This window comes from Artemia franciscana, unplaced genomic scaffold, assembly GCF_032884065.1.
Source record: "Artemia franciscana unplaced genomic scaffold, ASM3288406v1 PGA_scaffold_23, whole genome shotgun sequence".
Classification (NCBI taxonomy): domain Eukaryota; kingdom Metazoa; phylum Arthropoda; class Branchiopoda; order Anostraca; family Artemiidae; genus Artemia; species Artemia franciscana.
The window spans coordinates 2,735,933-2,759,693 of record NW_027062649.1 but is presented as its reverse complement, the minus strand read 5'-3'; the positions used below and the strand labels follow the sequence as shown (position 1 = coordinate 2,759,693).

The window sequence follows — 23,761 nt, the reverse complement described above, 5'->3', positions numbered from 1 at the left end:
TTTTACACAAATTTTCTTTTACAAAACTTTAAAAACTTATAACAACATTGAAAATAAAATGAAAATTGCTGTGAAACCAGACCAGGATTCTCAAATAGGCTCAATAGGCCCTGGTGCTTTCACTATTGCCAAAGTTTTGGGGATTTCCCCAAAAATATTGCAAAAATGGGGTGGCAAAAACGCTTGGGCCTAGAAGTGTCAAAGCTTTAAATCCAGTCCTGAGCAAAACAGAAACTTGAGCTAGTCAGCTTTCAGCAACTAATATCATTAAATATTGAACATTCCATTTAATTTTATTAGTTCTTGCCAAGACTGTTAATTTAAACTGGAGTAAAAAAATTTGAAATAGGGAATTGTGAAAAACTTGAAGTTTTTTAAAGAAAAGTAAAGGCCATACCAAGATAAAATCTGAAGAAACAGAAACCTATAATAACTCAAACTCAAAACAGCCAGAAATTACTATTAAGGAATAAATGAAACCCAAAATGAACAGAAATTAAACAAACAATCATAACAAAAAAAAACATACAGCAGGTACAAATATTAATGAATAAATGAACCTTAAAATAAGTAAAGTTGAAATTGAATATGCAAAATCAGGCTTAAAATGAACAAAAATATTTTGCTATTGAAATATAGATGAAACCCAAAATCCAAAACGAGTAAAACTGAGATTGAATATGCAAATCAAGCTTAAAACAAACAAAATCTTTTGCTGTTGAAGCATGAATGAAACCGAAAACGAAGAGAAATTAAATAAACAATCATAGCAAACAAACATACAATAGTTACTAATATAAATATATATAAAAAAAACTCAAAACGAGTGAAACTTAAACTGAATATGCAGATCAAGCTTGATATGAATCAAAATCACTACAAACAAGAGTTTGGGTTTTGTCTCCTTCTCTCACTGTAAAACTCTTAAACCTACTGCATCATTGGCACTTTACTGAAAACAAATTATGTTACAAATATTTTCTTTTGTACTTATTACAACATTAAAAATAAACACAAAAATCACAGTAAAATTTAATTTTGAACTCATGAGCTTTTAGCAACTAATATCATTAGGCTATATATCAAATATTCAGTATAACTTTATTATTTCTTTTCAAGACTGCTCAAGACAAATATAGCTTTGCTATAAACAAGAGTTGGATACTGCCTCCATCCCTAACTGTAAAAGTCTGAATACAATTTTAGTGAAATAAATCTTGAACTGATGATCTTTCAACAATTAATAGCATTATATCAAACATTCAATTTGATTTTATTTGTATTTTTCCAAGACTGTTCAAGACATCTATTGGTTTCAGTAAAGTACCAATGACACTGTAGGTTTTAGACTTTTACAGTGGGAAAAGGAGGAAAAACTAAACTCTTGTTTATAGTGATTTTTGTTTGTTTAAAGCATGATTTACATATTCAATTTAAGTGTCAATTGTTTTAATATCTTTTTTTTATTTATATTAGTACCTATTGTTCGCTATGATTGTTTATTCAATTGCTGTTTGTTTTGGGTTTCATTTATTCTTTAAGATTAATTTCTGGTTATTTTGAGTTTGAGTTGTTGTAGGTTTCTATTTCTTCTGATCTCAAGTTTAATATGGCCTTCACTTTCCTTTAGAAAACTTCTTCTTGGAAAGTATTTTTCTAATTAATTTGAAGAAAATAGCTATCTCAAAATTTTAATTTTCTAGCTAACAGGAAACAAGTACCAGGAGGATGTGCTATAAGAAATCAACTGACAATATAAAATTTTAGCTAGCCTTTGTTGGCACATAATTTTGTTCTATCATATGATTTGGCTAAGAAGAAAGTAAATACATCACTTCATACCTTTTTATGCTCTTTCTAAGTACTACAATTGCTTCAAGGGGATATTTCATTTTGAGTTTTTCAAGGGGCTCAAAATAGTCCATAGCAACAATAAAATTGAGAATATGTTTAAATTTAAAAAACAAAATTACTTTATTGGAACCAATATGGTAAAGGTCTAGATTAGGTTTGCAATTAGTAAATCTCTTGTTTCAACCAATGTAGCCTATTTTTAAATTGAATCAACTGTGAAGAAAAAACATGGGAACCAATAAGATGAGTTTTAGGGGGGGCTTACTTGGTCTAATCAGCACTTCCAATGCTTTATAATAGAAATCTTGAAACGAAAATGGCAGCATTGTCCACCCAGGGGGGATGGAGCCCCCTGCCCCTCCTTATGGGTGTCCATGAAAATCAAGAACAAGAAAAACAAGAGTAATGGGTGGTGGAATCTACAGCCTTGACTCTTGAACTATTTTGAAGAAAATGGCTTTCTCAAAATTTTGATCTTATACATTTGAGGAAAAAAGGATGTAGGGTAACTTGTCACCCTTTGACTCTCAACAAGAGCAATAAACTTCCAAGGTACACAAGTGTTATCCTGACTACACTCAAGAAGTGAAGTTAGGTTAATTACAGTGAGATATACCAGAGCCTTCATCCATGGAACATGCCCTAGCCATCTCAATTTTTCTCTCATTACAGCCCTGGAAAGCAGGATTGAACCATACTTTTTGTATAGCCTACTGTTTGAAATATGGTAAGTCAGCCAGGAACCTAGAACAGTCCATAGGCAATTTCTCTAGAAAACATCTAGCCAATCTTCATTTACTTTTTAGAGCACCCATGCTTCAGAGCCATATTTGTCCACTGTCATCACTGTAGTTTCTAATATTCTAATCTTGGTTTGTAGACTATCTTCCTATTCTTTCAAAGTCTGTTTTGACTGTGAAAAAAAACACCCTGTGCCTTGGCTATTCTACTTTGAACATCCTCACTACTCCAACTGTCTTTACTAATAATACTACCAAGGTAAGTGAAGCTGCCAACATGATCAATCTTTTTGTTACCCAGTATCACCTTCTCATTGTCTCTTATTCCTATCCTTAGTGAATTAGTCTTCTTTGCATTAATTTTCAAGCCTATTCTAGTTCCCTGAACTCACAAAACCTCTAAAGATTCATCTTTTGCTTATACTTTCATCTAGGATGATTAAATCATCAGCATAATCTAAGTCTGGGAGAGTTTTTCCTCCCTATTTGATTGTGTGGTCTCCCATTGCCTTTCCTGTGCTCCTTAAGACAAAGTCTATTAAAATGATCCATACAACCTAGAGGGATAGAACAGAATCCTGCCTAACTCCTGATTTAACAGAAAACCAGCTGCTAAATTCATTTCCTACTTTAACTGTAGCAGGGTTATTCTTGTACATAGCACTAACCACTTTAATGTGTTTGTCTGGTATACCATACAAGGATAAGACCTTTGCTAAAGCTTTTCTATAAACAGTATCAAAACTCTCCTCAAAATCTATAAAATTGACAACCAAAGGTATTTAACAACTCAGGCACTTCTCAATTATTAATCTAAGAGTTAAAGTTTTGCTGACATCTCCTCTACTGTTTCTAAAACCATGCTGTTCTCTTTTCTTAAAACTTTGTCCACTGTATCTCTCAGTTTAAGGAGTATCATATTACTAAGCAATTTGTAATCTACCAAAACCAGACTAATGCCTCAAAAATTACTGCACTTGGCTAAAATTCTAGTTTAGTTGCTTCTTGCTATCTTAGAAAGGGGTTAGATTAGGAAAATGAAACTTTCAGGGATGGGTCTACAGGCTAAAGTATATCCCAAGAAGGTATTTTAAAGTAACCACCTCTACTCCTTCTCCCTCCAGAGGGCCCTGAAATTTGCCTAAATGACAGGTCTATACCTATTGAAATTTTGACAAAACAACATTTTACCTTAGTTTTCTGTTACCTTTTCTCTGCTTTTAGTTCTGAAAATGAATTCCTGTTATTTGAGTAGAATTCTGAGCTATTTCAATGTTGTTGTTTTCTTCAAAATTTAGGAAATGTATTTGCATATCTTTAAAATCTTATAAATTAGGATTGAGCAAAGTTGTGAAGCTGAAAACAATTTTGTTATACTTTATTCAAGTAGAAGATCTATTTTGCAAGATTTCACTTTTATAAGATGCATATTTTTAAAGGTCATCAAGGGTCAATACCCTCTAGAGGGAGAGGGAGTGGAGGTAGGTACTTCAAAATACCTTCCTGGGACATACTTTAGCCTGTAGACCCATCCCTGAAGGTTTCATTTTTCCTAACCTAACCCCTTTCCAAAATAGCAAGAAGTCACTAAACTAGAATTTTAACTGCACTTGCTCTTATCACCTGTCTTATACAGTGGTGTAATTGATACTTCATAGGCTACTCTTCAGTAGCCTAGCTTATTTTTAACCTCAGAGCTGTCATATTTAAGAAACTCATTTACCAAACTATCAGTACCTGGAGCCTTATTATTTTTTGATCCTTTAAGTACTGTCACTAATAGGCCTACTTCCTCACAAAACAAACCTTCACATCTAACATACCACAAAAACATTTTTAGCTTCCTCTAGCCTATACCTTTTCCTGCAACTCTATCTTGCTTTAGCATATTCTCAAATTGGTAAAATTCTAGTTAATTGACTTCTTGCTATCTCAGAAAGGGTTTAGGTTAGGAAAATGAAACTTTCAGGGATAAATCTACAGACTAAAGTATGTACCAGGAAGGTATTTTGAAGCAACTACCTCCATGCCTTCTCCCTCTAGAGGCCCTTGACCTTTGATGACCTTTAAAAATATGTGTGTTATAAAAGTGAAATGGTTGCAAAATAGATCTTCTGCTTAATTGAAGCACAACAAAATTGTTTTCAGCATCATAACTTTGCTCAATTCTATTTTATAAGGTTTTAAAGATATGCAAATACATTTCCTAAATTCTGAAAAAAAAAACATTGATATGGCTCAAAATTCTACTCAAATAACAGGAATTACAGAACTAAAGGCAGAGAAAAAGCAACTGGTAACTGAAAATCAAGGTAAAATGTTGTTTTGTCGAAATTTCAATAGGTATAGACCTATCATTTAGGCAAATTTCAGGGCCCTCTAGAGGGAGATGGAGTGGAGGTGGGTACTTTAAAATACTTTCCCAGGACATACTTTAGCCTGTAGATTTATCCCTGAAAGTTTCATTTTCCTAACCTAAACCCTTTCTGAGATAGCCTAGCAAGAAGTCAATTAACTAGAATTTTACCAAAAAGGTTAATTTTAGTGTCAAGAGCAAATTATTGAGAAGACCCCTCTCATATACAGAATATACAAAGTAAAGCGTGATTTTCTTACATTCTGCTTCTATTGTATAGACGACTGGTACTCGGTCACTTTGTTCAATCTTCACTTTTTGACATTCAATCTATTATAACTACTTTATTATACCACCTAGAAATTTGATTTTTTCACAATTAAACTTTCTGAACAAGTAGGTCATTAATTTGAATAGTTTTGCTTATACAGCGCTGCATATTTTCGAATTTAGCAAAAGCTATCAGTTCAGCTAATACTCGGTCATATGTTTCTCCTACTGACAAAGATATTACGCAATAATACACAATCTCAGTCAGTCTTGCTTTTTCTCAGTCACTTCAAAAAAACCTGTTTAGACATTCTTTGCTGAGATCTATGACTCAGGCCCTTTGTCTCGTTATTAGACATTTTAATGTTTTGAAATTTGTTATTTCAAATTGGATTTTCAGAGCGAAAATAGTGGATCCAGGATTTTCTTTGGGGGGATGGGGCGCATAATAGGTGCTTTGATAAACTTGCGAACAAAGAAATACCCGCACTTAAAAGGGAACCTTGACAATTATGCATCGTAGATAGGTAGTGGAAATGGTCTAAAGTGGTAACGAGTTTGGCCTTTATTTTAATACAACCGGTTATAAAATAAACCGTTCAAACTGCTCAATGCATCAGCTCTTTGTCTCAATACATATTAATTTTTAAAAGCTTAAATATTTTTGGATAAATTTAAGAAATATGTTATTTTAAATTGGATTTTCAGAGAGAAAATAGTGGATTCAGGAATTTTTTGGGCGAGGAGGCGCATAATAGGCTGCTTGGATAAACTTGCGATTGGATAAACAAAGAAAGGTACTACCCAAAGAAATACCCTCAATTTAAAGGGAGCCTCAACAATTCTGCGTCGTGGTAGGCAGTGGAAATGGTCGTAAATTTAATCTAAAATCTGGTGAGGGATAAAATTCAAATAAATATGCTGAAAGTTAGATGGTATAAAAATGTTGATACAAAAAATTAGTGACAAAGTTATTATGCAATAACACATATTCTCGTCCTGTCAGTCCCCGCTGTTATCTTGGCTATGACTCAGGCTCTTTGTCTCGTTATTAGACATTTTAATGTCTTGAAATTTGCTATTTAAAATTGGATTTTCAGAGAGAAAATAGTGGATCCAGGATTTTCTTTGGGGGGGGGGCATAATAGGTTGCTCGGATAAACTTGCAAACAAAGAAATACTTGCTAATTTAAAGAAAACCTCGACAATTATGCGTCGTAGGTAGGTAGTGGAAATGGTCTAAAGTGCTAAAGAGTTTGGCCTTTATTTTAATGTTTTAGGATGAACAGAGGAGGTGATATGCCATATAATGCAGAGCTTTAATTAGATGAAAATGGGCAGTAAAGTGGCCACTATTTCTCACAATATTCCAAAACTAATAATTAATATTAACAATAATAATAACAAATAATAAGAAAATTAATTATTTTTGTACTTCTCATGCACTTACTTTCTATTATACAAATCCCCTAAAAAACAACTAGGCTATGTTGGAAAAGCCACCCCTCTTCGCAAAAAAAAGCAAACCCAAAAAACCAAAACAGACTGTCAAAAAAGTAATGATAGGCCTATCAATTTCTTTGCTTCAGTGCCATAGCAAGACTCGAAAACAAATTTTTGAGAGTAAAAAGAAGTAAATATTTTGCTTTTCAATCCTGTTGTGACAACACAATCCTGAAATATCATTTTGACAGCCTAAAGAAGTTAGGATTTTAAATTTCTCCTCCTTGTTATTACGAAATGAAGATTTTCGCCTCGCAGTTGTCTTTTGCGGTAATACGGACAGATTCCATTGATAAACCTAAATTTAATTAAATAATTTTGGCGGTATGCAACATTAGTAAAATCTAACAAAGACCACACAAAGTGACTAAAATCTTGTTTCAAACTGGTTTGCCAAAAAAAAAACAGTCTTAAATTAAACAATTTATGAAAAACTCAACTATTAAAAATCAATAACAAAGTAAAATTACTTTCATCCATACCCAAACCAGAGCAAGCAGTCCCAACCACAAATACAACACCAGGTCATGGGGGGGGGGGGGGGTTGCGCCCCCGTGCCCTCCTTGGATCCACCCTTGTTCTGATTGAAAGATCTAGCTGTCATTTGAAGACTAGGCTGCTTTGAGGTGAAGACGCTTACATGAGTGAATTTCAGATGCTTAAAACAATTTTAACATATCTTAAAACCATATAACAAATATGAAACATCCATTGCGATAATTCAGCCACATCAAGGAGTTCTGACCACCTGCCAATGATCTATCTTGCAGATGCAATTAAAGAGATTCAAACGAGAAATAAAACCTAGTAAGAGCTGGGTCGACAACTTATGGTTGATAGTATATCTTCCTTTTAAGTTTTAAAACTTAAAAAGAACAGAAAATATTCTGTATATGAACGGGATTGTCCCTCCCTCATCGCCCTGCTCTTTACAGTAAAACTTCGTATAAGAATTCTAGCAAATTCTCCTGGTGTTAAATTTCTCATGAAAAATTTACCCCCTAAAAAACTTCCCTCTCATTAGAAATTCTCCCCGTGAAAAATTTTACTAGTAGAAAATATCCCCCACTCAAAAAATGTATGTATACTTCCCTATAATAGGCTGCGTAAGCAACGGGCAAATCTTGTAACTTAGACCTATTCTCAGGAGGATCGTGGTATTAAGGTAAAACTTCGTATAAGAATTCTAGCAAATTCTCCTGGTGTAAAATTTCTCATGAGAAATTTATCCCCCTAGAAACTTACCTCCCATGAGAAATTCTCCTAGTGAAGAATTTCACTTTCAGAAAATCTCACCCACTCAAAAAATTTATGTATACTTCCCTATAATAGGCTACGTAAGCAACGGGCAAATTTTATAACTTAGACCTATTCCCAGAAGGATCGTGGTATCTCGAAAGGTATAATTGTTCGGCCTTTCAACTATTCTGAACAAAATGATACTTCTACCACGAACAAATTACCGCAGCACCAAGCCGCATGAGGTCAACACGGCTAAGCTCAGTCCTCTTCAATCCCAATCTATTCAAAGCTTCTCTCTTTACCCTCTCCCAGAAAATTCCCATTTAATTTAGCTTTCTTTATGAAATCCTCCCACCCCAACCGTGGATGACCAGCTTTCTGTTTAGCCCTAGACGGCTGGCCAAAAAGAACAATTGTCGGTAATCTGTCATCCTTCTTCCGCAAAGCGTGCCCTAGCCATCTTAACCTTTCTCTCATTACAGCCATAGAAAGTAGGATGCTATCTCAAAATTTTGATTGGACCATTCAGATAAAAAAAAATCTAGTTGTGGATTCCTTCCAGAATTCTTTTTGCATAGGCTACGATTCCACCTAAAAAATAGCCAGCTCCTTTAGCATACTTATATTTGAAGGAAGACCTGTTTTCACTTCGGTTGTAATCCTTTTTAAGATCACAGAGGATCCCAACGTGCAGCAAATATTTTCGGAAACCCCCCCCCCCCAATGAAAATATTCTCCCACATAAATTTTCTCTATTAGAATTTTTGTTAAGAACTTGAATGTTTGGGTTTTTCAGCCATGGGGTATTTTCCAGGGGTAAATACCCCCCTCCCCGAACAAAAAATAGAATCATTGTTTAAACACTTTCAGAAACGCTTAGGCCTATTACGCTTTTCATAAAAAGAAAGTAATATGGAGCAACCTCCCTCACGTAATATGCTAATTTATGTTCGTTTTAAATTATAATGAACCCTTGACGAGAAAGATAAAACCGGAAGGACAAGAATTTGAAGTTGGGTTTTCTTGTTTTGATGTGTGTTCGAATATTCGATAACGACCGTGAGAAGGTTGTGATTTAGTGGATGCCCTTGGGGTTTTGAAATAAACTTTATCTATCTATCTATCTATGCAATATCCAATAGGTCATTGGGTCTCAAATTACAATTTAAAAGTCTATTGAATTTTCAGTCGAAGCACTTTATCTAAGTTAATGAGCTTTAGAAAAACAAACTTGTGTCCCTGTGTAATCTACATAGCCTAAAAAGCAACTTGGGTTTGTTTATTTTAATTTTCATACCACTTAAGGCTTGCTGGGGGGAGGGGTTGCAAAAAGAAACCATAAAAAATAAAAACTACTTTTATACATTTTTAATACGTCTTTGTGTTGGAGAAACGTTTTTTGGGGAAGGAGGGGTCTAATCCCTTCATCATGCTTTCTGGATTCCGTATATGAAAGGGGCTGTCCCCTCCTCAACACCCCCACTCCTTACGCTAAAGTTTGACTCTGTCACAGTTCTACTATTTAAAACAATATGAAACTTTAGCGTAAAGAGCGGGGCGTTGAGGAGGGGATAGCCCCTTTCATATACGGAATCAATTCTGTTTAGTTATAGTTTTAAGTTTTAATGTCACTCCTTTACTTTCAGAGAAAAAACCTTTTTTATTTAATTTCTGTACACATTTGAATTAATGCAGGTTTTGATTTTGGCTCATCATCCAAGAATAATTAAAACAAAATTTGCATTTTTTATGGCAATTGGTATTAACCAAGGGACATACAGCAATCGCAAATTCTGTCGGTCTGTCGGTCCCGGTTTTGCTACTTTAGGCCCTTCCAGGTAAGCTAGGACGATGACATTTGGCAGGCGTATCAGGGACCGGACCAGATTAAATTAGAAATAGTCGTTTTCCAGATTCAGCCATATGGCGGGGGGGGGAGTGGGCGGCCGGTTAATTCGAAACAAGAGCTAAGAGCTCATATGACACTTGTGACGAGGTATGAAGAGCCAAGAGATCATATGGTATGAGCTCTAACAAAATTCTATGAATCAATAGATTGATTTAAACGGAAAATAAGAGGCTTAATGTCGGTCAGGATTTAAAATAAGAGCTCTTGAGTCACGATGTCCTTCTAAATATCAAAATTCATTAAGATCCGATCACCCACTCGTATGTTATAAATACATAATTCTTTCTAATTTTTCCTCTCCCTTTAGCCCCCCAGATGGTCGAATCTGGGAAAACGACTTTATCAAGTCAATTTGTGCAGCTTCCTGACACGCCTACTAATTTTCATCGTCCTAGCACGTCCAGAAGCACCAAACTCGCCAAATCACTGAACCCCCCCCCCCAACTCCCCCAAAGAGAGCGAATCCAGTACGATTCCGTCAATCACGTATCAAGGACATTTGGTTATTCTATCCACCAAGCTTCATCCCGATTCCTCCAGTCAAAGTGTTTCCCAAGATTTTCCCCTCCAACTCCCCCCAATGTCAAAAGATCTGGTCGGGATTTGAAATAAGAGCTCTGAAACATGAATTCCTTCTAAAAAAAAAATTTCATTAAGATCCGATCACCTATACGTAAGATAAAAATACCCCAATTTTCACGTTTTCCAAGAATTCCGGTTTCCCCCTCTAATCCCCCCAATGTTACAGGATCTGGTCGGAATTTATAGAGCTTTAAAGCACAAGATCCTTCTAAATATCAAATTTCATTAAGATCTGGTCACCCTTTCGTAAGTTACAAATACATCCATTTTCAAAATCCCCCCCCCCACTTCCACCAAAGAGAACAGATCCGGTTATTTCAGTCACGTATCTTAGACAGGTTTTTATTCTTCCCATCCAGTTTCATCTTGATCTCATCGCTTTAAGTATTTTCAAAGATTTCCAGCACCCCCCCAACTGCCCCCTCCCAATTACGATGGATCCGGTTGAGATTTAAAATAAGAGATCTGAGTTACGAGGTCCTTCTAAATATGAAATTTCATTAGGATCCGATCACTCCTTCGTAAGTTGAAAATACGTCATTTTTTCTAATTTTTCAGAATTAACCCCCCCCCCCAATAGAGCGGATCCGTTCCAATTATGTAAATCACGTATCTAAGACTTCTTCTTATTTTTTCCACCAAGTTTCATCCCGATCCCTCCAATCTAAACGTTTTCCATCATTTTAGGTTCCCCCACCCCAAACTCCCCCAATGTCACCAGATCTGGTCGCGACTTAAAATAAGAGCTTTGAGACACGATATCCTTCTAAATATCAAATTTCATTGAGATCCAATCACCAGTTCGTAAGTTAAAAATACCTCATTTTTTTATTTTTCAGAATTACCCCCCCCCCCCCCCCAACCACCCCAAAGAGAGCGGATCTGTTCCGGTTATGTCAATCATGTATCTAGGACTTGTGCTTATTTTTCTCACCAAGTTTCATCCCGATCCCTCCGCTCTAAGTGTTTTCCAAGATTTTAGGTTTCCCCTCCCAACTCCCCCCAATGTCACCAGATCCGGTTGGGATTTAAAATAACAGCTCTGAGACACGATATCCTTCCAAACATCAAATTTCATTAAGATCTGATCAACCGTTCGTAAGTTAAAAATACTTCTATTTTTCTATTTTTTCCGAATTAACGGGCCCCCCACTCCCCACCAGATAGTCAAATCGGGAAAATGACTATTTCTAATTTAATCTGGTCTGGTCCCTGATACGCCTGCCAAATTGCATCGTCCTAGCTTACCTGGAAGTGCCTAAAGTAGCAAAACCGGGACCGGCAGCCCGACAGAATTTGCGATTGATATATGTCACTTGGTTAATACCAAGTGCCATAAAAAAATAGAAAAAATGAAGTATTTTTAACTTACGAACAGTTGATCAGATCTTAATGAAATTTGATGTTTGGAAGGATATCGCGTCTAAGAGCTATTAATTTAAATCCCGACCGGATCTGGTAACATTGGGGGGGATTGGGAGGGGGAAACCTAAAATCTTGGAAAACACTTAGTAATGGGATCGGGATGAAACTTGGTGGGAAAAATAAGCACAAGCCCTAGATACATGATTGACTTAACCGGAACGGATCCGCTCTCTTTGGGGTAGTTGGGGGGGGGGGGTTAATTCTGAAAAATTAGAAAAAATGAGGTATTCTTAACTTACGAACGGGTGATGAACATGGTAAAGAAGCAAAACAATTATTAATCACAATGATAAAAAGTATTATAACTCTAGTGATTTCTAGTCAATAATTTAGTAAGTAAGTAAGTAACCTTATGATACCCGATCATACAACATGAAAAGGGGTAGTAAAATAAAAGAAAGAAAATAATATAACTTCTAATACAACGCAACTTTAAAAATTACATTCATGCAAAATTTGTACAGGTAAGAATCTTGCCAGTTTACGAAGGGACTTAGACCTTGCCGACTCTTCCACCTCAAGTATCATCTCCAGAGGATCATGCATATTATAACGGTTTAGCAACGAGGAATTTCTTTCGTGGAGTGGCATACGTAGTAAGAATTTTAGGTGCTTACAATAAGCTGAACAAAGCTTCAATTTTTCTGTCGCTGTAAACCACTCCCATAAAAGTGCGATGTACAACAGGTGTGACAGAGCGACAGCTGAATACAGTCTAGATAGTGCTTTTCTGTTAAACGTATACTCAACGGAAGCTAATTTGGCATAGCTGAGTCTAATCGCCTTTGATATATTTTCTACTAAAAGGGTTCTAGTGCTTGTTACGCTACATCCTTAAGTGATACCGAGGTATTTCAGCTGTTTTCTGGAAATACTTTTGCCCCACAGACAACAACATATGAAGCGGCGGGGCAAATTCGGGTTGAATTTTGTATGCATGGTTATGAACTAAAAATTAAATCTCTGTTTTCTTAGCGTTTGCATTTAAGCCTAAACAATCATATCCACGAGTTAGCTGGTCTAGATTGCGCTGGAAAGTAGAAAGATTGCTACTTATCATAAGTACATCGTCAGCATAACACAATAGACTAAGATCTCACAAATCAATTATTAGGCCACCAGTAACACTTTTAGTTACAGAAGAAGTGAATATACTGAACAGTACGGGGTTAAGTATCGATTTTCATTGGTTGTGAAAGAGTTTCTCCATTTAACTCAATTCTGATGAAAGATTTATCATACCAATATTTAAGACTCGCCACAACTTAAGCGTTAACTCCGCACTCCAACAACTTTGCTAATATTTGCACTTGAATTACAAAGTCAAAGGCCGATGATTTGTCTACGCTGCATATAAATAGGGACAAAACTGAACTTTCTGTTTTAGCTTTAACTCTTTTAAGAACCTTGTGAGCAAAAGCAACCAAAATTTTGACAGAAACCAAACTGACGGTAATCTAGTGAGCACTTGGATACTATTTCTGAAAGTATGAGACGTTCCAACACTTTACTCAATGTGGTATGAACTGTTACTGGGCTGTACCCATAGTACTCGTTTGCATTTTTACCTTCCTTCAGTATATTAGTAACTATACCAGTATGAACAGACTGTGGCACTGTTGCAGAATCAATACACATCTGATATAACAAAGCAAGATGTTGGTAGACAAAGTGAGGCCCGTGTTGAGATGTTCCGTAGATATACTATCGAAACCAGGGGCATCCCAGCGCTTTAACTGACGGATAGTACGCTTCATATTTGCAGGAGTAATTACGGATGTGCTTCTTTTTCTTAGAAGGGGCTGTAATTTATATTTCAAACTAGTTTCACTGTCGCTTTCCAGCTTTAAATTCTTAGAGCTAAAGACGCTAGTTTAATGCTTAATCCACACTTCCTCACTAAAATTTGAGGCAGTTCCACTTTCCTGAGGCGATTTTCTAAAGCACTTCCACATGTAGTTTGGATTACTGATCGCTTCTTTGGATACTCTGTCAGCATTTTCCATCTTTGCTCTATCAACCAGCATGCTGTATTCTTTCTTGGATTTTTGAAATAGATTCAACAGAGGCCTACTTCTACGCTTATTTGAGTTGATCAATATGTGATACCACAACTTGGATCACCATTTAGCGGTTTATGTGCTGATTTAGTGATTTTCTCAAGAATATAGTATAATTTTTTCACCAAGTGGCAACCCTGAATAATTCCAAAGAAGTTAATACAAGTTCTCGAACCGCCTGTTTCCTTCAAATTTACACATTTCAGTGTTGGTATGGGTTGTATAATTGTACCAAATTAAGTATGTTTACATCTTTAAAACTTTTTCTCTAAGTCGAAAATTAGGTATTTTTTTGACAAACGGGTAAAAATTTTGTCTATGTGCAACAAATTCAGCAAATTTTTCTCGATAGCCAGAATAAGGATTCTCACTGCTATAAAAATACTGATGTCTCGTAACTTGTCTTTCTCTTTTTGACTTTGAAGGGAAACTTATGTTCTGTGTGAACGTTCGTTATCAATTGTACTTTTCAAGAAATTTGCATGAAATTTAAAACTCTTGGGACAAGGAAGATTTAATTCCGTCCTTAAGGTAGTACTGTTAGTTATGCTTAAGTAATCTCTCTCTCTTAAAAAAAACATTACATTAAATTTTAAAGCGCTTTTTTACTGCTTTTCTGTTAATAATGACCACTGATGACCACTAATCACCACTTTTATTAGACAGTGAGAAACAGATACAAAAGACACTGGACATTTTGATCGCTGATGTATGTGACTGAAATATCGAGTAATTTTATAACAAACTAGCTGTTGGGGTGGCGCTTCGCGCCACCCCAACACCTAGTTGGTGGGGGCGCTTCGTGCCCCTCCCCAAGCCCCCCCGCGCGCGTAAGTTGTTATGCGCCATATTAGTTATGCGCCATTGTAGTTGTGTCCCTGTGTCCCACCTGTGAATATAGATAGATATATGTTTTTAACTACGCAAAACTTGCGAATATACAACATTCTTCGCTGTCCCATTGTCTGTGCATATAAATAGATTGTCAGGTTTACCGACTCTTGAACATGCAACATATAATTGTCCATGGGAAAAACAATCCGCATTCAGATCTATACCTCACTATTCTAATGATTGCCCTTGAGCTTTGTTGATGGTGATTGCTAATCGAACATTTCCTGTGTCCCCGTTGTCATTTATATATCCCCCCTGTGCCCCCCGGCGTCCCCGTTGTAGTTGTGTCCCGGTCGTCATTTATATTCCCTGTGTCCCGGTCGTTATTTGTGTCCCGGTGTCCCAGTCTGTAATTTCTCTTTGAGTGTCCCGGTCGTCATTTATATTCCCTGTGTCCCGGTCTGTAATTCCGTCAGTCGACAAACATAACATGAGTCGACAAACAACTTCATGACGGCATAATGCTCAATCCTTATAATGATGTCAGTCGACACACAAACATGACGTCAGTCAACAGACAAACAACTTATTTTTATATAGATAGAAGATTTGTCAATGATGCATGTGATCAAAATATCCAAGAGCTTTTGTATCTGCTTTTCTGCTGATAATGACCACTGATGTATACGATCGAAATATTCAGTAGCTTTTGTATCTGTTTTTCACTGTCTAATAAAAGGACCTCTCCCTATTGGAACTCTTATTTGTTTCGGCACTGATCTATTATAACTAAATTAAGATTAAATAAATATCATAAAGTCGAACCTTCCTAGTGATTAAATAACGATAGAATATAGAATTTTGTAAGAGCCATTGAATTTTTTTATATATTGAAAATCTTAAGATTCCTATGGCAGCAAAAATATTGTTTCAATCATTGCAAGAAAGTGTAGTTGATGAAAGATTGAAAATTGACTAACTCCTAAAGACTTGAAAAACGCTCCTTCGAAGATGAACGCACTTTTACATAAGCTTAGCACTAAGAACGGTCAAACAGTTTGTATAAATGGTTACAATAGATCTTAAGATATTGTTCTTCGTGACTCTGTTTGGCCTTTCTTTAGCAAAATCTGATAAGCAAGATAAAGAACTTGGGACAGTTATAGGTATTGATCTTGGGACGACTTACTCTTGCGTTGGTGTGTTCAAGAATGGTCGGGTAGAAATTATTCCAAATGACCAAGGTAACAGAATTACTCCATCTTACGTTGCTTTCACTGCAGACGGTGAACGTCTAATTGGAGATGCTGCGAAAAACCAACTGACAAAGAACCCTAAAAACACTGTTTTTGATGTTAAACGACTTATGGGTCGTCTGTATAGTGATTCTTCGGTCCGTAATGACATTAAGCATTTCCCTTTCAAAGTAAAGGAAAGAAACAATAAGCCTCACATTGAAGTTGAAACTAGTCAAGGTTTGAAAGTATTTCCACCAGAGGAAGTGTCGGCAATGGTGTTGCGTAAAATGAAGGAAACTGCTGAAGCTTATTTGGGTGAGAACGTTACTCATGCTGTTATAACTGTGCCAGCGTACTTTAATAATGCTCAACGACAAGCCACGAGAGATGCAGGGATAATTGCTGGTTTGACTGTGTTACGAATAATAAACGAACCCACTGCTGCGTCGATTGCGTATGGCTTTGACAAGAAAGAGGGCGAAAAGAATATATTAGTTTATGACCTTGGCGGTGGAACTTTTGACGTTTCCATTCTGAATATTGACAACGGTGTGTTTGAAGTCGTAGCCACAAACGGAGATACCCATTTGGGAGGCGAAGACTTCGATCAAAGGGTCATCGAGCACTTTATCAATCTGTATAGAAAGAAGACAGGTAAGGATATTCGAAAGAATGACTATGCGGTTCAGAAGCTCCGTCGTGAAGTTGAAAAGGCAAAGCGATCTTTATCGTCTACAGATAAGGTTGCGATCGAAATTGAATCCTTTTTTGAGGGGGAAGACTTATCAGAGTCATTGACCAAAGCAAAATTCGAAGAGCTAAATTTAGATCTCTTTAAGAGAACTTTAAAACCTGTGGAACAAGTGCTTAAGGATGCTGAAATGAGAAAGAGTGATATTCACGAAGTTGTGTTCGTTGGTGGATCCACTCGTATTCCAAAAATTCAACGACTCATAAAGGAATTCTTCCATGGAAAGGAACCAAACAGAGGTATTAATCCTGATGAAGCTGTGGCATATGGTGCTGCAATTCAGGCTGGCATCTTAAGCGGTGAAGAAACAACAGATGATATTATCTTTCTTGATGTCAATCCGTTGAGTCTGGGAATCGAAACATTCGGTGGTGTCTTGACAAGATTGATTCCTCGAAATAGTGTCATACCGACTAAAAAGTCTCAGGTGTTCTCTACAGCCTTTGATAATCAACCTGGTGTTGACATTGAGGTATACGAAGGAGAGCGTCCAATGACAAAAGACAACCATCTGTTAGGTAGATTCGAGCTAAGTGGAATTCCTCCTGCAAAACATGGTGTTCCACAAATTGAAGTCACATTTGAAATTGAAGCAAACGGCATTCTAATTGTATCAGCTGAAGATAAAGACAGCGGAAATAAAGAAAAGATTACCATCACTAACGACGAAAATCGACTTACTCCAGAAGAGATTGAAAAAATGATCAGCGATGGAGAGCGGTTTTCAGAAGAAGATGCTATTTTAACGGAAAGAATAGACTCTCGAAATGATTTAGAATTTTATCTCTATAATCTTAAAGCCCAAGTCAGTGACAAAGATAAACTTTCAGAGAAATTGTCGGATGAGGATAAAAAAACAATAGGAGAGGTTGTAGAAGATAAACTCAAATGGCTTGAAAATAATGAAAACTCTGAGACATTAGAACTGAAGAAAATTAAGAGAGAGGTTGAGGACATTGCCATTCCAATCATAACTAAACTTTATCAACAAGATGATAAACCCCAGGATATACCAAAAGCCGAACTATAAGCTGAAAGCTTAACTAATCGAAAAAAATTTTTTTTTTGGTTACCATTTTATGCGAATTTTTTGTTACTATTTTATCATGTTTTGTTCTATAAACAACAGCTTTCTTGAAGAACTGATAAAATTATTCAAGATACAGACAAATTTGAAACGCTTTTCATCACCGGTAACCTTATTTTAAGTAGAATATCAGGAAAGGTTTCATATCAGGGAAGGTGCAGTGGCACAGATTTCGCCACAACAAAGCCCTGTCTTCTGTCAACTTGTGCCACAACAAATTTTGCTAGAGTTTGAATTCCGAAATATTGAATTTTAGAATACTAACAAATAACTTAGATTTGACATAGTTTTGATGACTTTGGTACTTAAGTCTCTTTCAATTTATCGAGATCCACAACCCCCCTTGAACATACTTTTGATGGCATCCACAGAGCTTTTGTAGCAACTGGGATCATATAGTTTTACTATAACGTCATTTAAGGTTGTACCCTCGATGGCGTCATGTATCATCTTGTGTATGAAGATGCAGTTTCTGATCAAAATATTCAGCTTATTTCAAAATTCATATTTAGTTAATTACAATACCTACTTTTCTAAGGACAAATTTATATACGAAAATTATACAAGGACAAATTTATATAAGAATTTATACAAGGAGAATTTCTTTTAAAAGTAGCACTTAAACAGCTCTCTATATTGTTCTAGTGCCCTGCTAGCAGCGGAGGAAAGAAAAGAAGGACATGACAGTGCTACTCATGCAAAAAAGGGATTTTCTTTGTTGTTCAAGGCAGTGAACTGTAACTTTCCTGATAATGGTTTTCAGCTGCGATTTTAATAGTGTGATTTTTTTTTTTCTGATGCTGGTTTTAGGAGTTTTTCGAAATTCATTGCATCTTTTTCAAAATATAATTTTACTAACTAATTTATATAATACTTACTATTCCTGAATCAGCTAGAATTTGCGATGTTTTCTAACTCATCAGTTGTTTTTTTAAACCTCTTTTAATTTTGATTACTTTAGACCAGGTTTTTTCCTTTATTAAATAAAAAAAAACAAGTTTTTTTAACTGAAAGTAAGGAGCGACATTAAAACTTAAAACAAACAGAAATTAATTCGTATATGAAAGGGGCTGCTTCCTCATCAACGACCCGACCTTTACGCTAAAGTTTGACTCTTTCTCTCAATTTTTCTTTTTAAAACAGTAAAAAACTTTAGCGTAAAGAGCGGGCCGTTGATGAGGAAGCAGCCCCTTTCATATACGAATTGATTTCTGTACGTTTTAAGTTTTAATGTCGCTCCTTACTTTCAGTTAAAAAAAAACTTGATTTTTTATTTAATTTCTGAACGTTTTTGAATCAATGCATGGTTTGATTTTGGCTCTCCGCAGAGGAATAACGATATTTGCATATATTTTTTTTTGGCTAAATGGCTTTATCATAATTTTGATCAAATGATTTTGAGAAAAAAAGAGCTCAGGGGGAGGAAGCCTAATTGCCCTCCGATTTTTTGGTTAATTAAAAAGGCAACTAGAACTTTTAATTTTTTACGAATCTGTTTGTTAGTAAAAGATTTACGTACCTTATAAATTAGCTTACGTAAAGAACTTTTGAATTCTCATATTTTTATTACATATATGAGGGGGTTCGCCCCCTCGTCAGTACCTCGTCAATACCCCTGAATCACAAAAGCCGTAGAATAAATAGTTGAAATTACTAAAAATACTTTAGCGTAAAGAGCGAGGTATTAGGAGGAGGTGAGCCCCTCATATGGGTAATAATTTCTGTTTATTTTAAGCTTTAATGCTGTTCCTTACTTCCAGCTGAAAAAAAAAACTTCATATTTATTTTTTCATTGTTTTTTTTTTAAATAATACTAGTAAATCCTGCGCTCCCTTCATGGAAATTTTCTTCTTCCATGACAAATTCTCGATGGAAAGTTTCCCCAGCATATCCCCCTCTTCTCAACCCCTCCCCCAACCAAAAAATCCTCCTGAAAACGCCAGTACACTTCCCAATAACCATTACTATATGTAAGTACTGGTCAAAGTTTGTAACTTGTTGCCCCTCCCACGGGGACTGTGGGGGAGTAAGTAGTCCCCAAAGACATAGTTATAAGGTGTTTCGACTACGCTAAATAAAATGGCTATCTCAGAATTTTGATCCGTTGACTTTGGGAAAATAAATAGCGTGGGAGGGGGCCTAGGTGCCCTCTAATTTTTCGTTCACTTAAAGAGGGCACTAGAACTTTTCATTTCCGTTAGAATGAGCCCTCTCGCAGCATTCTAGGACAACTTGGTCGATACGATCACCCCTGGGGAAAAAAAAACAAAAAAACAAACAAATAAACACGCATCCGTGATCTGCCTTCTGGCAAAAAATACAAAATTCCACATTTTTGTAGATAGGAGCTTGAAACTTCTACTGTAGGGTTCTCTGATACGCTGAATCTGATGGTGTGATTTTTGTTAAGATTCTATGACTTTTAGAGGTTGTTTTCCCCTATTTTCTAAAATAAGGCAAATTTTCTCAGGCTCGTAACTTTTGATGGGTAAGACTAAACTTGATGAAACTTATATATTTAAAATCCGCATTAAAATCCGATTCTTTTGATATAGCTATTGGTATCAAAATTCCATTTTTTCGAGTTTTGGTTACTATTGAGCCGGGTCGCTCCTTACTACAGTTCGTTACCACGAACTGTTTGACTAGGTTGCAGCTACCGCTGCGACCACGACCATTGAAAATATTATGGCCTCCAGAAAACCACTTATTGCCGTTAGCATAGCGAATAATAATAGTTCCTCAAGTCTTCACAATCCCGATTACAGCCAGAGAACAAGACCTTTTCATGATTACTACAGTTAGAAAAAAATCGCTTTTCGTTGGATAATATTTTGTCGAGCGATGTTGGTAGCCGGTCAGAATTTTCGGATAAACAGCCTGCAAGGCTTAGTAAATATGTTGCAGTAGATGATGTGAGTGCACCCGTTATGCTGTCCGGATTCCAGATTCTCCACTGGAACTGTCATTTAACTACTTCACATGAAGATGTAGTTGATATAATTAATAAACTTGACAGTGAGGTGCAAGTGACAGGTATTTGTGAATCATTTATTAGTGAACAGTGTCCTGCTTCGTTATTTAATTTTCCAGGTTACACACTTATTTCCAAGAACCGGTCATTGATGGTAAGGGGAGGTTTAGCATTCATAATCAAGGATGATATAAAATTTAAAGTAAGGGAAGATTTATCTTTATGGATTGAAGGTAAGATTGAAACTTTTGCTATTGAAATAGTGACAAGTAATAATAATCCACTTCTTATTTCATCGGTGTATAGACCCCCTGGTGCTAGTCCGGATTTTTTCCTAGAGGAATTCGAAATTTTAATATCTGAAATAAATCGAAATTTTGATAAAATTGTAATCATAGGTGATTTTAATTTTGATTTATTAGATCTTCAAGCCAAAAATTTGGATTTCCTTAATGTCATGCTTTCATTTGGTCTTTTCCCATTAAATTCTATCCCATCCCGATTAACAGACCATTCTGCAACTTTGATTGATAATGTTTTCGTCAGTGAAGTTATGGTGGAAGATAGCATGTGTGATGTATTAATCCATTCTGGTTCGGACCACTTACCGCTTCTTTGTGTGTTGCAGAAGTTATCACATTGTAAAATTAAAAGAAAAAATAAGATTCTTCGGCGTGACATGAAAGAAGTTAATCTGGCTAAATTTAAAAATGAAGTTAGTTCGTTAGATTGGGAGGTGGTTTACAATGAAAAGGATGATGCTTCAAAAGCTTTTAATATTTTTTCAGATATTCTTTGCCCTGTGTTTGAGAAAAATTGCCCATTGAATAAAATTAATTGCAAAAAAGCTAAACCGAGAAAGCCGTGGATAAATGATAAAATTTTGAGTTTAATAAGACAAAGAAATAAGTTGTATTGTCAATATCTTGATAATCCATCTGAAATGTTTTTAAATGAGTTTAAAGAGTTGAGAAATTATGTAAATAATTCAAAAAGAAATGCAAAGAATGAGTATTATATAAACCGTTTGAAGATTAAGGAAGGTAATATAAAAGATACTTGGGGAATTGTCCGTGAAGTGATAGGATGTGAAAAAAAAAATATGTGTATAACGAATTTAAAAACTAGTAATAGAATTATTCATGATAAATTAGAAATAGCAAATTACGTGGGTGATTATTTTTTGAAAATTGGTAGTGTTATACAGAATGGAGTGTCTAGAGGTGGTTGTGCCGTCAACATTAACGCAAATCCTTCAAGCATGCAGAATGGGTTTGAATTTGTACCATGTAATGTAGAAGAAGTTGAAAAAATTGTTTGTAGCCTTAAATCAAATTCTTCTGGTGTAGATGGATTGAACCTAAAGGCTTTTAATTATGTGTCGGTGTATCTTTTACCGGTACTGGTTCATTTAATTTATCTCTCAATGGTTAAAGGGCATTTCCCGTCGGAACTGAAACGATCTAAAATCATACCTTTACATAAAGGTGGGGACCCCTCAGATCCCTGTAATTGGCGACCAATTTCCATTTTACCTTTATTTAGTAAAATTTATGAAAAAGTTATTTATAAGCGATTGTATGATTTTTTGGATTCGAAGAAAATTTTGTATAATGGACAGTTTGGTTTCAGAAGTAAACATTCCACTAGTCATGCAGTACACCATCTTTTAAGTTTTGTTGATAATGCGTTTGAAAATAATATGGTTCCTTTAACTGTTTTTGTAGATTTCCGTAAGGATTTTGACACTGTTGATTTTAATACTCTTCTTAGTAGACTAAGTGGGCTTGGGTTAGGTAGTACTTGTGTAAAGTGGTTTTCATCGTATTTGCATGGCCGGACTATCAAAGTTGCTTTATCAGATATATCAAGCAGAGAGTTCGGTGTTAAGTGTGGAGTGCCTCAAGGTTCCGTGCTGGGACCTATACTTTATCTTATTTATGTTAATTCGTTGGCTTCACATGTTGGAGTTGAAGCGCTGACCTCTTTCGCAGACGACACTGCGATAACAGTAATTGGTAGTTGCTTGGTGCAGGTTGTACGCAAGGCTAATTTGGCACTTGAACGTTTGCGCAGTTTTACAGTAGGTAGTTCCCTAGCAGTTAATGCATCTAAAACAAATTACATTATATTTAGTAGAACAGGTAGGTTACTTCATGATTTTGGACATTTACCCATTAAACAAGTTTTTGAAATTAGGTATTTGGGGTTTTATTTAGATAATAATGTTAGTTGGAAAAAGCATTGTAGCGTTATTGGTGCTAAAATGGCTTGGGGTCTAGGAATTTTGAGACGTGTAAAAAAAACTTTTCCGTTCAAGATTTTAAAAATCATTTATTTTTCCCTTGTTCATCCTTATATAGATTATGATTGTGTTCATTGGACTAGCAATTTCTTCTCTAATTACAAAAGGATCCAGATTTTGCAAAATAAAAGCATTCGATTGATTGCGGACATAAAAGAGCAGGTTGAATCCAAAACTACTGCTAGCTTTTCCCGGTGTAATGTTTTAAATGTTGGTCAGATTCGTGACTACCAGGCATCAATTTTTGTGTTCCAGAGCATGAAACATATATGCCCTGAGTATTTTCATGATTACTTTTCCATGAATCAGGAGTACCATAATTATGATACAAGAAATTCACAACTTTTAAGCCATGAACAAAGAAAAACAGTTCGATCATCATATGTGGTTCGTAATCTGGGGCCTTCTGTTTGGAATAGTTTGCCGGCTGGCATCAGGGAGTCTGTCACTTTATATGGGTTTAAAAATAAATTGAAAATATTTTATTTAAGTAATAGGTTTTGAAGGGCAGAAGGTTTTTGATGTCTTTTTTGCAGTTTATTGATGTGGGGTGGGGGCTGAATACCGGTAAATGATGTTTAATATGATTATTTTGTTGCATTTTGTTCATGTGTTGTTATTTTTTATATAT

General features: G+C 35.7%; 2 protein-coding genes across 9 annotated transcripts in view; one reads left to right on the top strand and one right to left on the bottom strand.

The window, feature by feature from the left end:
• LOC136041450 (longitudinals lacking protein, isoforms H/M/V-like) overlaps positions 1-5,471 on the bottom strand; it is a 41,290-nt gene extending 35,819 nt beyond the window's left edge. For 2 of the 8 annotated variants that reach the window (XM_065726130.1, XM_065726131.1), the window contains exon 1: positions 5,211-5,450. The gene's annotated coding sequence lies outside the window, so the exon portion shown is untranslated. Of the gene's footprint in view, positions 1-3,697; positions 3,719-3,785; positions 3,951-4,451; positions 4,551-5,210 lie in introns of those variants that run through there. The other 6 variants (XM_065726129.1, XM_065726123.1, XM_065726126.1 and 3 more) reach the window with 6 other exon arrangements.
• Positions 5,472-15,261: 9,790 nt separating this feature from the next.
• LOC136041448 (endoplasmic reticulum chaperone BiP-like) lies at positions 15,262-18,501 on the top strand. The gene has a single exon (XM_065726115.1). The coding sequence runs from the start codon at positions 15,842-15,844 to the stop codon at positions 17,792-17,794; it is 1,953 nt and encodes a 650-aa protein (XP_065582187.1). The 5' UTR covers positions 15,262-15,841; the 3' UTR covers positions 17,795-18,501.
• The last annotated feature ends 5,260 nt before the right edge of the window (positions 18,502-23,761 follow it).

Bases quoted from the DNA above. Each gene is read 5' to 3' on its own strand.
- LOC136041448 (XM_065726115.1), top strand. From the start codon at position 15,842: ATGGTTACAATAGATCTTAAGATATTGTTCTTCGTGACTCTGTTTGGC.